The following is a 17,749-nucleotide window of genomic DNA, read 5'->3' as shown; positions in this document are numbered from 1 at the left end:
GTCTGTTGGTTTGTTTGTTCACTCATTGTGTTTTTTAGATTCCACATATAAGTGAAATCAGGTGGTATTCGTCTTTCTTTGACTTATTTCACTTAGCATAAAACCCTCTAGGTTCATTCCTGTGCTGGTAATTTGAAATATTATATAGCCAGGAATGTCTTCTCTGAAGGTAACATTTGTGTAAAGATATGAAAGAGAGGTGAAAAGGAGGAAATTACATGGAATATTTAGAGGGAAAGCAGCACAGGTAGAAAGAACAGCATGTGCAAAGGTTCTGAGGGGAGCATTCTTGTTTATGAAGAAGAAGCAGTCAGTGTGACTAAAGGGAATCCTAGGAATTGAGGTCAGAGATATAATAAGAATTATTCTAAATGATAATGGGAAGTAACTGAGGGGTTTGGGATAAGGAGTGGCAAAATTTGTTTTAGGGTTTTTGTTTTTTTAAAAGATTTTATTTATTTATTTATTTGACAAAGAGAGACATAGTAAGAGAGGGAACACAAGCAGGGGGAGTAGAAGAGGGAAACGCAGGCATCCTGCTGAGTAGGGAGCCCCTTGTGGGGCTTGATCCCAATAACCTGGGATTGTGACCCAAGCTGAAGGCAGACACTTAAGGATTGAGACACTTAAGCGCTCCTGTTTTAGGTTTTAGAGGATTGCTTTGGCTCCCATATTGAGGATAGACAGTAGGAGACAAAGGAAAGCAGGGAAACTAATTAGGAAATTTCTCAAAGTTTACGGATTGAGGATGGAATGCTGTTTAATGAAATGAAATAGGATGGGAAAAATGCGTGTTAGCACTAGGAATTAGGACAGTTTTGCTAGTTAGGTAATATGAAAATACAGAAATTTGTGGTTTTTTAATTTTATTTAAACTCAGTTAATTAACATATACTGTGTTATTAGTTTCAGAGGTAGTGATTCATCGGTTGCATATAACACCCAGTGCTCTTTCAATCAAGTGCCCTCCTTAAAGCCCAACACCCAGTTACCCCATTTCCCCATGCACCTGCCTTTCAGCACCCCTCAGTTTGTTTCCTATAGGTAAGAGTCTTTGGGGTGCCTGGGTGGCTAAGTCAGTTAAGCCTCTGCCTTCTGTTCAGGTCATGAACCGGGGATCCTAAGATAGAGGCCCACACTGAGACCCAGATGACGTCCCTCATTGGGCTCCCTGCTTGGCGGGGAGTCAGCTTCTCCCTCTGCCCCTCACCCCAGTACGCGCACTCTCTCTCAAATAAATAAATAAATGAAACATTCGGGGCACCTGGGTGGTTCACTGGGTTAAAGCCTCTGCCTTCAGCTCAGGTCATGATCCCAGGGTCCTGGGATGGAGTACCGCATCGGGCTCTCTGCTCGCCGGGGAGCTTGCTTCCCCCTCTCTCTCCCTGCCTGCCTCTCTGCCTACTTGTGATCTCTGTCTGTCAGATAAATAAATAAATAAATAAAATGTTAAAAAAAAATAAAAGAAGACTTATGGTTTGTCTCCCTTTCTGATTTCGTCTTACTTTATTTTCCCCTCCTTTTCCTTATGCTCCTTTGTTTTTCTTAAGATTTGTTATTATTTACTTATTTATTTGACAGAGAGAGAGACTCAGTGAGAGAGGGAATGCAGGCTTCCCACTCTGCCCAATGTGGGTCTAGATCCCAGGACCCTGGGACCATGACCTGAGCCAAAGGCAAATGCTTACTGACTGGGCCACTCAGGCACCTCCCCTGTTTCATTTGTTAAATTCCACATATGAGTGAAATCATATAGTTGTTCTATTTTTTAAAAAGATTTTATTTTTAAGTAATCTCTACACCCAGTGTGGGGTTCTAATTCACAACCGTGAGATCAAGAGTTGCACAGTCTACCGTCTGAGCCAGTTAGGCACCCCCAAAATACAGAAATTTCTTCTTTGTTGTTGTAATAAAAAAATGAGTTTTTTCTTTGTATTTTTTTATTGTGTTAGATATACTTCATTTAAAATTTACAATATTAGGGGTGCTCAGGTAGCTCAGTCATTAAGCTCAGTCATTAAGTGTCTGCCTTCAACTTAGGTCATGATCCTTGGGTCCTGCATGGGGTTCCCTGCTCAACAGGGAGCCTGCTTCTCCCTCTCCCACTCCCCCTGCTTGTGTTCCCTCTCTCTCTATGTCTCTCTCTATCAAATAAATAAATAAATCTTTAAATAAAATAAAATTTACAATTTTAACCGTTTTTAATTGTACAATTTAGAAGCATTAGTTACATTTACAATGTTGTGCAGTCATTCCACTTTGGGGAGCTTTTGGTTCTTGACATTAGACATGTAAAATTTAAATAATGATACTATTATACAGGTCTGTATTTTCCCGCAGATATCGGAAATTGGGAACATGGGGAAAAATTAAAAAAAGTTTAAAAGATTTATTTATTTGACAGAGAAATAGAGAGCACAAGTAGGTAGAGCAGCAGACAGAGAAAGGGAGAGAGAGAAGCAGGCTTTCCTCTGAGCAGAAAGGCAGATGCTGGGCTCAGTCCCAGGACCCAGGGATCATGACCTGAGCCAAGGGCAGCCACTCCACTGACTGAGCTACCTACAGGCTATGAAAAATAAAATTTAAATCTGGACTCATCATTAGTGACTACATGTGACTAGAAACACCTTGCAGAAGCATATCCACAGAAAGAGAAAGAGGAGACCAGTGCCAGTGATAAGAGGGGTTGGAGTAAGTATGGAGGAAAATCATAAAAGATAGCTTCTGAAAGAGAGGATATAAGTTCAGAACATCTTTGGTCATAAAGAATAGGGATGATTTTGCCCAGCCTGGAAGTAATGAGGGGCTCCCAGTAAGAGAATACTGCTCCTAAGGAGTAGTTAAGTAGTAGAGTCTTGGAATACAGCGGAGAAGGGAGAAGGAACCGGCGAGTTTCTAAGAGTTTAGGGCTGAAACGGGTGGGGAGTAGAGCTCAGTGAAATCTGAGCCAAGCACACAGCACAGATTCAGGAAGGGCCGACAAGTATCTGTGTAATTTGTAGGGCCCCAAAGAAAGAAAAATCTGCTTTAGCAATATTTCTTTGACAGAGGCGATGGGGTGGAGTGGAAACTTAATAGGTAGTTAGGAAGGGCTGAAACTGAGGTTCAGAGCAGCTCTGTGAAGGCAGAACTGATTTGGTGGGAGATGGTGCAATCTCAGAGATTCCTGGAAAGAGCAGAAGGGAACCCAAGATTGGTTCTAGAAAGGATTCATCTGAGGTAGTTCAGAACGTAGCCCGATGGGCTGTGGTTACAAGTCAGTGGACCGGAGAGAGCTTTCTGAGGTGGTGGGGTTTTAGTGGGTCCTTCCCCGGGGCCACGCTACTCCTCCGCTAGAACAGAAGAGGCCTGAAAAGCGAGGCGGGGAGTAGGGTCGTGGGGTGACGCCGGCTGAGGGAGGAGGCGAGCGCAGACGACTCCCACTTGGCACCCGCGCCCAGGCTCCGCCTCTGGCGTACGCCATCAGCCCGCGCCGCGCTGCGGGTGTTATTCCGTCCCGCCCGCGCGGCGGTCGGTGCTCTGTCACCGCCCGCTGTGGCCATGGCCCCAGCCCGTGGCTTATAAATTGGCGACCGGAGTCCCCGACGCGGCCCTGGTCCTGATGGCGGCGGCGGCGGCGGCGGCGGCCCTGGCAGCGGCCGACCCCCCTCCCGCGATGCCGCAGGCGGCAGGAGCCGGAGGGCCCGCCGCCCGTCGGGACTTCTACTGGCTGCGCTCCTTTCTGGCCGGAGGTGGGTGTCTAGCCGGGAGGACCCGGTGGTAGTGGGGTGGCAGGGCAGGATCCGGGGCAGATACGGTGCTTGCCGCCGCGGTGACATTCTTGGACTCTGGCTGCTGCAGTGCTCGGCTGGATATTTGCCCTGACCTGTGTACTCTTTCTAATAATCACTTGACTACTGACAGCAGGATCCTGGGGAGGAAGGGCCTCAAGCTGTCAGGGAGCGGCTGGGGAGGTGGACGGGCCGAACCAAGGACCCATTCTTCAGGGTTGGGTAGAAGGGAAAAGAGCCGGATCCTTTACAAAGACTCCAGGGTTTCAGTGAAACATTTCTGGGTACCTCTTTCTTTTATAAAGACCATAAATGACCCAGTATAGAATTGGATTTTGCCGTTTGCTTTAAAGAAAACAACTATTGGAGGACAGCTTTTTAAAGTTGACTAGGAAATTGTGCAAAATTGCCTACAACCAAAACTGGTCCCAGTTATTCTGGTAAACTGGTCTATGGCTACATGACAGGAGCTGGTGCGGCCCTTCTATCCGTGTCACTGTGAGGCCAGAAAGTTCATAACTGTCTCTTAAAAACTTCCTCTGCCTTTCCATAAAGAAGTGTTTTCAGTCTCTACCCCCTCTTAATTGATTGGTTGTCAATACTTAATTACTTGTTAAGACTGGGAATTTTTAAAATTCTACATTATACGAGCTTTTAGGAGGAGTATCTGTAGGGTGCAGTAGTATTAAGAATTTATTTTGTTCTAGGGGCGCCTGGGTGGCTCAGTGGGTTAAAGCCTCTGCCTTCAATTCAGGTCGCGATCCCAGGGATCAGATTTTGAGATCGAGGTCCTCAGATCGAGGCCCGCATCCGGCTCTCTGCTCAGCGGGGAGCCTGCTTCCTCCTCTCTCTCTCTCTCTTTGCCTGCCTCTCTGCCTACTTGTGACTTTTGTCTGTCAAATAAATAAATAAAATCTTTTAAAAAAAGAATTTATTTTGTTCTGATAAAAACAGCATTCATGCATTTATACAAGGAATATGATGAGTGCCCGCTATGTGCCTGCTACATGTTCAGTGTGTATCAGGGAACAAAACAAAGATCCTGGAGTTTACATTGATTGGAGAGTTGAGAGGAGAAAGAGAATGAATAAAATGAGAAAGTAAGTTATATGGTATGTTAGAAGGTGATGATTGCAATGGGAAGAAGTAAAAAGGAGAATGGGGCAAGGAAATGTGTAGACTGCGTGGGTGCAGTGTAAATAGGACAGTCATGGTAAGTCTCTTGGAGAGAATGACACTTGAGCAGACTTGAAGTAGTGAAGGAGTTGAGCAAGTTGATATCTCAAGAGGAGCATTTCAGGCCTTAAGAAAAGCTGTGTAGCTATAACCAAGTGGTGTTGATGGCGAAAGGAGGTTAGAGGCCATGGGAGGCTGAATGAAGGGCTTTCCAAACAATTGTAAAGATTCCAGCTTTTATTTGGAGTGAAGTAGGAACTGCCCAACTCTTTTCTTTCTTTCTTTTTTTTTTTTAAAAAGATTTTATTTATTAATTTGACAGAGAGAAATCACAAATAGATGGAGAGGCAGCCAGAGAGAGAGAGAGAGAGGGAAGCAGGCTCCCTGCTGAGCAAAGAGCTTGATGCGGGACTCGATCCCAGGACACTGAGATCATGACCTGAGCCAAAGGCAGTGGCCCAATCTACTGAGCCACCCAGGCACCCCTGTAATTGTGTTTTTTAAAAAAAGATTTTATTTATTTATTTGACAGAGAGAGAGGCAGGCAGAGAGAGAGAGAGGTGGAAGCAGGCTCCCTGCTGAGCAGAGAGCTGGATTCAGGACTCAATCCCAGGACCCTGAGATCATGACCTGGGCCGAAGACAGAGGCTTAACCCAATGAACCAAGCAGGTGCCCCTATAACTGTTTTTGTGGTTTTTAACTTGCATTTCCCTGATAAATAAAGATTTTATTTATTTGACAGAGAGAGAGATCACAAGTAGGCAGAGAGGCAGGCAGAGAGAGAGAGGGGAGGAAGCAGGCTCCCTGCTGAGCAGAGAGCCCGATTCGGGGCTCGATCCCAGGACTCTGGGATCATGACCTGAGCCGAAGGCAGAGCCTTTAACCCACTGAGCCACCCAAGCACCCCAGTTTTCATATCCATTAAATGGGAAAAGATTTCCTACTTTAGAAGGTTGTAATGATTAAATGAGACAGTAGCTGGAAAAGCCTTAGCATAGTGTCCTGAGTTAAATCTTTTAGTCTAGGGGCTCCTGGGTGGCTCAGTCAGTTGGGTGTCTGCCTTCAGCTTGGGTCATGATCCCAGGGTCCTGGGATCGAGTCCCACATGGGGCTCCCTGCTTCTTCTCTTCCTCTGCCTGAGAGTCCCTCTGCTTTTGCGTGTGCTCTCCCTCACTGTGTCAAATAAATAAATAAAACCTTAAAAAAACCCCTCCTAGCCTGGTATATTATACATGGTAAACACTCATAACTTGTTAATTATTATTGTTGATTAGCCTTGGCCACTATCTTAATCTCATTTGCTCAAAAGGAAGACAAAAGCTGAATGACCTAACTCAATGGATTGTTGTAATGATCAATTGAGTTATGATTTAATGTGACTGAGTTAAGTAGTTTCCTGTCAGAGGAAACTACTTATTGAACACATTCTAAATAATTTCATATATGGTTAGTTCATAATGACTGAGAAGATAAAGAACATAATATTGTGAAACCAAATATATCCGAATGCATATTATTTTAAGTTTATCCTCAATTTTGGGTAGCCATGACTATGATTTGCTTTAGTTCAGATAAAGGAAGCTTGATTTAGAAACTTACATGTGGATTTAATATTTGAATATGAATAGGCATTTTATTTTTGGATATCTCAGAATATGGATTTTAATTAACATGAGTTACATGGCAGGCTATTAAATAAATGTGTGTGGACTTTGAGTGATTTTGTCCTACATTTTAAAAAGTTTATACGGAGGGGCCCCTGGGTGGCTCAGTGGGTTAAGGCCTCTGCCTTCGGCTCAGGTCATGGTCCCAGGGTCCCCGGATCGAGCCCCGCATCGTTCTCTCTGCTCAGATGGGAGCCTGCTTCTGCCTCTCTCTCTCTGCCTGCCTCTCTGCCTACTTGTGATCTCTGTCAAATAAATAAATAAAATCTTAAAAAAAAAAAAAGTTTGTAGGGGCTCCTAGGTCGGTCATTCGGTCAAGGTCTGAGGATTGAGCCCCACTTCAGGCTCCCTGCTCAGCAGGGGAGTCTACTTATCCCTCTCCCTCTGCCCCCTGCTCGTGTGCTTTCTTTATTTTGCTCACTCTCTCCCAAATAAATAAAATATTTTAAAAAATAAAAAGTTTGTAAAGTAAAACTCTACATTCATTTCTTTTTTTTTTTTTAAGATTTTATTTATTTATTTATTTGACAGAGAGAGATCACAAGCAGGCAGAGAGGCAGGCAGAGAGAGAGGAGGAAGCAGGCTCCCTGCTGAGCAGAGAGCCCAATGCGGGCCTCGATCCCAGGACCCTGAGATCATGACCTGAGCCGAAGGCAGCGGCTTAACCCACTGAGCCACCCAGGCGCCCTCTACATTCATTTCTTTTGTTATTGTACATCATTTATTTTTTTAAAGATCTTATTTATTTATTTATTTTAAAGATTTTATTTATTTATTTGACAGAGAGAGATTACAAGTAGGCAGAGAGGCAGGCAGAGAGAGAGAGGAGGAAGCAGGCTCCCTGCTGAGCAGAGAGCCCGATGCGAGACTCGATCCCAGGACCCTGAGATCATGACCTGAGCCGAAGGCAGCGGCTTAACCCACTGAGCCACCCAGGCGCCCCATATTTATTTATTTGACAGAGAGATCACAAGTAGGCAGATAGGTAGGCAGAGAGAGAGGGGGAAGCAGGCTCCCTGCTGAGCAGACAGCCTGATGTGGGGCTCTATCCCAGGACCCTGAGATCATGACCTGAGCCGATGGCAACGGCTTAACCCACTGAGCCAGCCAGGTGCCCCGATTTTATTTATTTTAGAAGGAGAAAGAGATCAAGCAGGGGGAGAGGGAGAGGGAGGAGCAGACTCCCAGCACAGCAGGGAGCGGGATGTGGGGCTTTATCCTAGGACCACAGGATCATGATCTGAGCCAAAGGCAGAGGTTTAACTGATAGAGCCACCCAGGTGCCCCCACATTTATTTATTTAATAGACATTTATTGAGTATGTGTTATGTGCCGGCCCTGTACTGAGTCTCTGGCAATATAGTAATAAAGGTGACCCACAAAATCCCAGTTCTTTTTTTTTTTTTTTAAAGATTTTATTTATTTATTTGACAGAGATCACAAGTAGGCAGAGAGGCCGGCAGAGAGAGAGGAGGAAGCAGGCTCCCTGCTGAGCAGAGAACCCAATGCGGGGCTCTATCCCAGGACCTTGGGATCATGACCCGAGCTGAAGGCAGAGGCTTTAACCCACTGAGCCACCCTGGCACCCCCAAATCCCACTTTTTTTGTACTTCTGGATCAAATATGCAATAGTGAAGAGCTTAATGTAATCCTAAAAAGATACCAGAGACTTTTTACCCACCTTTTTATAGGGTAACAGTCTATTTTTTTAAAAAAGATTTTATTTATTTATTTGACACAGAGAGAGAGAGAGAGAGATCATAAGTAGGCAGAAAGGCAGGCAGAGAGAGAGGGGGAAGCAAGCTCCCTGCCAAGCAGGGAGCCCGATGTAGAGCTCTATCCCAGGACCCTGAGATCATGACCTGAGCCGAAGGCAGAGGCTTAACCCACCCAGGCTATAACAGCCTATTTTATCAAAGGCTTATAAAATGGAAGGTAATTTACAAAATTATCTTGGTCATTTTGGGCTACTATAACAAAAATATCATGATCTGGGTATTTTAGAAGCAACTTCTTTCCTTCTTTCTTTTCTTACTTCCTTTTTATCAACCTGGAAGCTCCATACACTTATTTCTTATAGTTCTGGAAGCTGGAAAAGCCAGATCATGGTGTCAGCAGATTTGGTGTCTGGTGAGGACCTGCTTCCTCACAGACAGCATCTTCTCTCAGTGTTTTCACATGGTGGGAGGAGCCATGGATTTCTCTGGGCTTTTATATAGGGCATTAACCTTGTTCGTGAGGGCTCCACCCTGCTGACCTCATCAATTCCTAAAAGCCTCACCTCTAATTGCCATCACTTTGGGAATTAGTTTTCAACATATGAATTTGGGAGGACACAGTCTATAGGAAACAGTCTTCATATATTATTGTCTTAGAAGCATGCCAAGCTAGTAGGGCTGCCTTGGATTCTGACTTGCACTAAAGCTCATGTACACACATTACTGTCATCTGTATATCTGTACAGTGGCATGTGGTAGGGACCAAATATGTAATTGCTGAATAAAAATGGGTATGCTGAATTTTATGGGTAAAAGTTGGTTATTGTGTTTTTTTTTTTTTAAGATTTTATTTATTTATTTGACAGACAGAGATCACAAGTAGGCAGAGAGGCGGAGTGGGGGGGATCAGGCTCCCTGCTGAGCAGACAAGCCGATGTGGGACTCAATCCCAGGACCCTGAGATCATGACCTGAGCCGAAGGCAGAGGCTTTAACCCACTGAGCCACCCAGGCACCCCAAAAGTTGGTTGTTTCAATGAAAGAGTCATCCAGAAGAGGAGGTTGCTTGAAACAGAGCCTCATGGTTGGGTAAATACCTTCAAGTGTCTGTCGCCATAACTACATTTAGCAAGATTCCCAGTGGTCATCAGGTATTAGGGGGAAGATTTACACTCTTCAAATTTATTTTTAAGTCTGACATACTCAGTTATTAAGTTACAGGGAATGGGGGCCAATCATCTACATATCCCTGCAACTGGGAAGTTCTACCCATGGAGACCAAATTAGAAATCAGAAGGTGTGCTGGCTGAATAAATAACAATTTCCACATGGAAAGAAATGGTATGCAATTTCATGCTGACTGTTTAAAAATTTTGTAGGTATTGCTGGATGCTGTGCCAAAACAACGGTTGCTCCTTTGGATCGAGTAAAGGTTTTATTACAAGCTCACAATCACCATTATAAACATTTAGGTGAGTTAATGGATGTTAAAGATAAAAGTGAATGAAAACATTATCCATCTGCTGGCTTTGTTTCCCGGTGTGTATTAGAGTAGAAAGAGGATGCAAAAGAGAGTTTAAGTTTGTGAACAAATTTTGTAAGAGATTTATCTGTTATCTACTTTAACCTTTTCATTTTCAATAGTGATTGAATATATTATCATTTTAGGGTACTGATATTCTCTAAACCAAAATCTTAGAATCATTGAAGTAAGTACTATTTGTTTATTGGAATTAGAGTCATGTGCTTTCCAGACACATAACAGTTCAGACTGATATCTTTTTTTTAAAGATTTTATTTATTTATTTGACTGAGAGAGAGATCACAAGGAGGCAGAGAGGCAGGCAGAGAGAGGGGGAAGCAGGCTCCCTGCTAAGCAGAAAGCCCAATGTGGGACTCGATCCCAGAACCCTGAGATAATGACCTAAGCCGAAGGCAGAGGCTTAACCCACTGAGCCACCCAGGTGCCCCTGATTTTTTTTAAAAAGATTTTATTTATTTATTTGTAAGAGAGAAAGAGGGAACACAGACAAGGGAAGCGGCAGGCAGAGCAGGCAGGCGGAGAAGCAGGCTCCCAGCTAAGCAGGGAGCTGGATGTGGGACTTCATTCCAGGACCCTGGGATCATTACCTGAGCCGAAGGCAGATGCTTAACTGACTGAGCTACCCAGGTGGCCCAGCTCAGGCTGATTTTTAAAAAATTTTTCTTTCTTTTTTTTTTAAAAAAAGATTTTATTTATTTATTTGACAGACAGAGATCACAAGTAGGCAGAGAGGCAGGCAGAGAGAGAGAGGGGGAAGCAGACTCCCCACTTGAGCAGAGAGCCCGATGCGGGGCTCCATCCCAGGACCCTGGGATCATGACCTGAGCCGAAGGCAGAGGCTTTAACCCACTGAGACACCCAGGCGCCCCTCTCAGGCTGATTTTTAAAAAATAGCTAACAAGTGATGGAGATAAGGTTTATTTCTTTCTTTATTTAAAGATTTATTTAGATTTCTATATTTATTTGAGAGAGAGAGAGCACACCTGTGAGTTGGCAGGGAGAGACAGAGGGAGAGAGAATCCTCTCCACTGAGCATGGAGCCTGACACAGAGCTTGATCCCATGACCCTGAGATCATGACCTGAGCTGAAGTCAGAAGCAGGCTGCTTAACTGACTCAGCCACCCAGGTGCCCCTATTTTTTATTTTTAATGTAATCTTTATATCTTTACACCCAACGTGGGGCTCTTATTGACCCTGAGATCAAAAGTTGCAAGCACTACTGACTGAGCCAGGCAAGCACCCTATTCCTTTAAACACCTAGTTGAACAAGCCTTCTAGAAATCTTAGTGTAAGCAGAATTCTGTGCAATTTTTATATATATGGATGAACTTACATTGTTAAAGAATATCAAGCCCTTGTTTGTTCCTTGCAAACATAAATATCAGCCACTTAATTAACATGGATACTTTAATAATATGTCATTTGTAGGAGTAAGAAATTTTTATAACCTTTTTGGAGGGGATTTTGGTAATATGCATCAAAAATGTTAAAAAGAGGGGCACCAGGGTGGTTCAGTCATGAAGTGTCTGCTTTTACCTCAGGTAATGATCCCAGGGTCTTGGGATCAAGCCTGCCTCACCGGGCTTCCTGCTCAACTGGAGGGCTGCTTCTTTTCCCACTCCCCCTGCTTGTGTTCCCTCTCTTGCTGTCTCTCTCTCTGCCAAATAAATAAAATATTTTTTTAAAAAATCCTAAAAAGGTACATATTCTTTGAGTGTGCAGTTCTAGTTCTAGGAGGTTATTGTAAGGAGCTAATCAGAAGTGTGCTCAAAGATGTATATACAAAGATCAAATCATTATTTGTATTAGTCAAAAAACCAAAAAAACCCCAAAAATGTTCAATAGTAGGGAATTGGCTATGTTAAATAATAAGTATAATTGAAATGAATAAATATATCCATAAATAATAAGTATAATTTAAATGAATAAATATATCCATATATATCCATATATCCTATTTTCCAATCACACAGAAACTGAAAATAATACCAACTGGGGTGCCTGGCTGGCTTAGTCAGTAGAGAAGGCAACTCTCTCAAAAAAAAACAAAATTTTTTAAAAAATATTTTATTTATTTATTTGACAGAGAAAGATTACAAGTAGGCAGAGAGGCAGGCAGAGAGAGAGAGGAGGAAGCAGGCTCCCTGCTGAGCAGAGATGCGGGACTCGATCCCAGGACCCTGAGATCACGACCTGAGCCGAAGGCAGCGTCTTAACCCACTGAGCCACCCAGGCGCCCCCCAAAATTTTTTTTAAGGTAATCCCTAGCCCAACGTGGGGTAGAACTCACAACCTCAAAATTAAGAGTGGCATGCTGTACAGGCTGAGCCAGCCAGGTGCCATGAGCATGTGACTCCTGATTTTGGGTTAGCGAGTTCAATCTTCTCATTGGGCATAGAGCTTACTAAAAAAAAAAAAAAAAAAAAAAAGTATTAGTTGACTAGGAAAAATGTTCATGATGTATTAGATAACTGAAAATGTATACAATGGTTTAATTATACTGCATTTTATGTAAATAGATGTTCTTAGACAACAGGTTGGAAAGACAGATGTTAAGTGGTTAATTTTCAATGGCGAAATTCAAGATAATTTTCCCCCCTCAGATAATATTAATACATGTTGAACATATATTACTTTTTCAATTAGAGGGGAAAAGATTTTTTTTAAGATTTTATTTATTTATTTGACAGACAGAGATCACAAGTAGGCAGAGAGGCAGGCAGAGAGTGAGAGGGAAGCAGGCTCCCCGCTGAGCAGAGAGCCCAATGTGGGGCTTGATCCCAGGACCCCAAGATCATGACCTGAGCCCAAGGCAGAGGCTTAACCCACTGAGCCACACAGGCGCCCCGCGGGTAAAAGATTTAAAAGAAAAAAAATTAATGTGAACAGAGGCCAAGAAAGAAATTATGTCAAGGTAGCTAACTCATAGCATTCCATTGCTTTATTAGGTTTATGCTTCAAATGATGTGTGCTCTGCATGACCTATGCAACATCACTGTGTAAGGAAGATGTTCTACAGAGTGAATAAGAGTCAGCTATTTTTTCTATAATGTATAGAGTTGTCAAGTCACTATGTTGTACACCTAAACTAATGTAACATTGTGTCAGCTATCTTCAATTTTTAAAAAATCAATTATTTTTCCAATGGTGTTTTAAAAATGTAACTTTTCTCAAAAAATGTAATGAATTTTTGTTATATATTAACCTTAACTCATTTTCTTGTCTATATTTTTAATACTAAGTAAGTATACTTAAACTGGAAAGGAAAAAAATTGCTGCCTTTTCTGTGTCCTGCAGTGAGCTCAGTGTGCTGCTCAGACATAGAATCAGACCTTTGAACTGATTGAGACAGTGTAAAAAAGTGGAAAGGAAGGAAATTGTTTTCTTTCATTGTCCAAATTAAGGATAAAAAGGAGATGAATTATATTACTCTGTGTCTCAGGGTGTTTACCATACATAACCCAACATATGAATATCTGAGCAGAATTGTTTTATTCCTTTAACCTCCTCCCCATGCTGGTTTATGTTGTTTTGTTTCCTGATTTGTAGTCATTAGATTACATATTCACATTAGATTTCACGCTCTACAGGGCTACATGCCATGGGTTACAGTGTTGCCCTACAAGGCATGCAAAATTTGAAATGGAATTCCTGGAGTGAAACGATGAACTGTTGGTATAGTATAATATGGAGTTTCATGTATCTTTAAAATACATACGCCAAAAAAAATTTATATATAGGTGTTTTAATTTTTTCTTTTTAAATGTTTTTGGCATTTTATTCTAGATGCCTCTTTTTATATGCATGCATAATTTGTAAAATTTTGCTTTTTTATTTTTATTTTATTTTATTTTTTAAGATTTTATTTATTTGTTAGATAGCACAAGCAGGGGGAGCAGGAGGGAAGGAACAGACTCCCCACTGAGCAAGGAGCCCAATGTAGGACTTGATCCCAGGACCGTGAGATCATGACCTTAGCCAAAGGCAGATGCTTAACCAATTGAGCCACCCAGGCATCCCAAATTTTGCTTTTTTAAACATGAATTTTCACAAAGATGATGAAAATGTGCTATTGAATAAAAGTTCTACTTTAGCTTCTTTTTAAAAATGTGTAACTTTTTGGGGCGCCTGGGTGGCTCAGTGGGTTAGGCCTCTGCCTTCGGCTCAGGTCATGATCTCCGGGTCCTGGGATCGAGTCCCGCATCGGGCTCTCTGCTCAGCAGGGAGCCTGCTTCCTCCTCCTTCTCTCTCTGCCTGCCTTTCTGCCTACTTGTGATCTCTCTCTGTCAAATAAATAAATAAAATCTTTAAAAAAAAAATGTGTAACTTTTTAAAAAAGCATCAAAAACTTTTTTTTTAAAAAACTTTTTTTAAAGCTTTAAAGCTTTAAAGCTTTTTTAAACTTTTTAAAAAAGCATCAAAACTTTTTTTTTAAGATTTTATTTATTTATTTGACAGAGAGATATCACAAATAGGCAGAGAGGCAGGCAGAGAGAGAGGAGGAAGCAGGCTCCCTGCCGAGCAGAGAGCCTGATGCGGGGCTCGATCCCAGGACACTGGGATCATGACCTGAGCCAAAGGCAGAGGCTTTAACCCACTGAGCCACCCAGGCGCCCCTGTTGTTTGTTTTTTTTTTTTTTTTTAAAGATTTTATTTATTTATTTGACAGAGAAATCACAAGTAGATGGAGAGGCAGGCAGAGAGAGAGGGAAGCAGGCTCCCTGCTGAGCAGAGAGCCCGATGCGGGACTCGATCCCAGGACCCTGAGATCATGACCCGAGCCGAAGGCAGCGGCTTAACCCACTGAGCCACCCAGGCGCCCCTGTTTGTTTTTTTTTAAGATTTATTTTATATATTTGATAGATAGAGATCACAAGTAGGCAGAGAGGCAGGCAGAGAGAGAGGGAGAAGCAGGCTCCCTACTGAGCAGAGAGCCCGATGTGGGGCTTGATCCCAGGACCCTGAAATCATGACCTGAGCCAAAGGCAGAGGCTTAACCCACTGAGCCACTCAGGTGCCCTGTGATTTGTTTATGAGAAGTCTGTGCTGCAAATAAGAGTAGTGACTGACATCAGTAGAATAAATAATATATTAATATGTAAGATTAGAACTCAGGCCTTTATCATCTTCCTTATTAAAGTGTTCTAATGGAAAATTTCCCCCAAATTTAAATAGTTTTAATAATTTTAAAAATTTGTTTCTTTGGGGCACCTGGGTGGCTCAGTTAGTTGGGCATCTACCTTCAGCTCAGGTGATGATCCCAGGGTCTTGGGATCGAGCCCTGTGTCATGCTCCTTGCTCAGTAGGGAGACTGCTTCTCCCACTCTCTCAGACCCCCACTCATGCTTACTCTGTCTCTAGTGTGTTTTCTCTCTCAAATAAATAAATACAATCTTTTTAAAAAATAAAAATTGTTTCTTTTATTTAGCAATTCCCTTATGTAAACAAACCACACATGTATCTAGGTCAGTCTGGGAAATCTTCCTTTATCCTTTCAGAGTTAATCACTTGCAATGCAGTTATCTGGTCCTTGAATATATTTCTGTTAATATTTTTTAGATTGCTGTAAGTTAACATATTTTGTGATAATTGTAATATAATTTACTATAATGTATAGCTGGGGGTTTTTATGTTTTTGCTAAAATATGTTTTGTATTTTTACATGAGATATTTTTGTATAATTTGGACTTATGTATTTTAAGTAGGTTTAACTGCTAAACATTTATTACTGTTCATGTAATTCCTCACACAAAATTATATCATGAATGATAGCATAGTAATCTTTTCTATGATTATCATAAAAATTTGAATTTAGTTTTCTCTGTTTTAATAGTATTTTTCTTCTAAACGTTTTTCTAAAAATAGGAGTATTTTCTGCATTGCGTGCTGTTCCCCAGAAGGAGGGATACCTTGGATTATATAAAGGGAATGGTGCAATGATGATTCGAATATTTCCCTATGGTGCAATCCAGTTTATGGCATTTGAGCATTATAAAACGGTACTTGAACTTTTATCTTTTCTTTTTGTGTCCTTGAATATCATACTTAGTTGACAAGGCATTTACTTTGGCCTTTAATGTTACTTTGAGTGAATGGGTAAAGTAACGCCTTTTTGAAGGATAAAGACTTGTAGTTTAAATTTTTAAATATAACTTAGTTTTGGAGTTATCTATTCTGGAATTGTTAGTCTTTTTTTTTTTTTTTTTTAAGATTTTACTTATTTATTTCTCAGAGTGAGCACAGGCAGACAGAGTGGCAGGCAGAGGCAGAGGGAGAAGCAGGCTCCCCACTGAGCAAGGAGCCTGACGTGGGACTCGATCCCAGGATGCTGGGATTATGACCTGAGCCGAAGGCAGCCGCTTAACCAACTGAGCCACCCAGCCGTCTCATTTTTGAGCAAATTGTTTATGTACACACTTATGAAGAAGAGCCAGAATATACTCTAATTTGTTAATAAATCCATTAAATATTAATAGCTTTCTAATGTGCCTTTTGTTTCTCGATTGTAGGAAAGGAACATTGTGGCTTTGGATTTTCTTACTAAATAAAATAGTGAAATCCTTTTTTTTTTTTTTTTAAGGCAGAGAGGCAGGCAGAGAGATAGAGAGGGGGAAGCAGGCTCCCCGCTGAGCAGAGAGCCCGACGCGGGGCTCGATCCCAGGACCCTGGGACCATGACCTGAACTGAAGGCACAGGCTTTAACCCACTGAGCCACCCATGTGCCCCAAAATAGTGAAATCCTATGGTGAAAGTCCGGTTTTGAGTAATGCCTATCAGTTAGCATTTTCCATCTTACTCATTGACTTTCACTTCTCTGTTGCACTGAAAGTTTATCTTCTCAAACATCTTAACACAGAAAATGGTGAAGTATGTGAAATTTCATAGAGTATCTTCAAAAGAAATGTAAGCAATAGAATGGGAACAACATTTTAAAGCTCATCAGTCAGAACTGATGTCATCAGTATATCAAGACTTCATTGCCTGTACTAGTATTTTATTTGTACTACTGTCACTCACTCTTTAAGTATATGTGGTCATCAGTGTGCAACATAGTGTATTTGGCAATTCTAAGTTAGGATTGTAAATGTGCAGAACTCGAGCAGAAGGCTACGAAGGAAATACCTGACCTGCTCACCAGGTACTGTAACTCTGCTCACCTTTATACACTTGTGCTCGATTCACTTATGTTTAACACTAATTTTCTTCTTAGTGGATTTCATAATGGATTTCATTATGAAACAGCAAAATGAGAAGTACTTAAAAATATTCCATTTAATTTGATGTTTTTGATTTCTAGTTAATTACTACAAAGCTGGGAGTTTCCGGTCATGTGCACAGATTAATGGCTGGATCCATGGCAGGTAAGAGGAGGGATGTATTTTCTTTCTTTCTTCTTTTCTCTTTATTTTTATTTATTATTTTTTTTAAATAGTTTTTTTATTTGAGAGAGAGAGCACAGCAGGGGTGGGGGTGAGTGAGAGGGAGAAGCAGAAGCAGACTTCCTGCTGAGCAGGGAGCCCATGCAGAACTTGATCCTAGGACTCTGGGATCATGACCTGAGTCGAAGGCAGTTGCTTAACCAACTGAGCCACCCAAGTGCCTGGGTGTATTTTATTTCTGACAAATTAATTTTCTACTAAAGTGCTTAATTTGGCTTAGGTAATATTTGTGACATTGATTAAGTAGCACACATTTGTCATCTTCCTACACTCAATTATAAAAGAAAGAATTAATATCCAAACTAATAAAAAAATTTTTTCCAGCACAAAAAGGTAAGGAGGGGCTGCTAGGTGGCTCACTCAGTTGTTGAGCGTCTGCCTTCATCTGTAGTCATGATCCCGGGGTCATGGGATTGAGCTCCACATCGGGCTCCCTGC

At 41.8% G+C, this 17,749-nt stretch overlaps 1 protein-coding gene across 2 annotated transcripts in view; it reads left to right on the top strand.

Annotated features, from left to right (window-relative positions):
- Positions 1-3,555: 3,555 nt before the first annotated feature.
- Positions 3,556-17,749, top strand: part of SLC25A16 (solute carrier family 25 member 16) — a 46,957-nt gene continuing 32,763 nt past the window's right edge. Inside the window, exons 1-4 of one of the 2 annotated variants that reach the window (XM_044239646.1) lie at positions 3,556-3,731; positions 9,708-9,800; positions 15,738-15,871; positions 17,170-17,233. In XM_044239646.1, coding sequence (XP_044095581.1) covers positions 3,602-3,731; positions 9,708-9,800; positions 15,738-15,871; positions 17,170-17,233 — 421 coding nt within the window. In that variant the 5' untranslated portion in view covers positions 3,556-3,601. The remainder of the gene's footprint in view (positions 3,732-9,707; positions 9,801-15,737; positions 15,872-17,169; positions 17,234-17,749) is intronic. The other variant, XM_044239647.1, reaches the window with a different exon arrangement.

The sequence above is a fragment of the Neovison vison genome, chromosome 2 (assembly GCF_020171115.1).
Source record: "Neovison vison isolate M4711 chromosome 2, ASM_NN_V1, whole genome shotgun sequence".
NCBI classification, from domain to species: domain Eukaryota; kingdom Metazoa; phylum Chordata; class Mammalia; order Carnivora; family Mustelidae; genus Neogale; species Neogale vison.
Note: the sequence above shows the minus strand (reverse complement) of the source record. Positions and strands in the feature narration are given on the sequence as shown.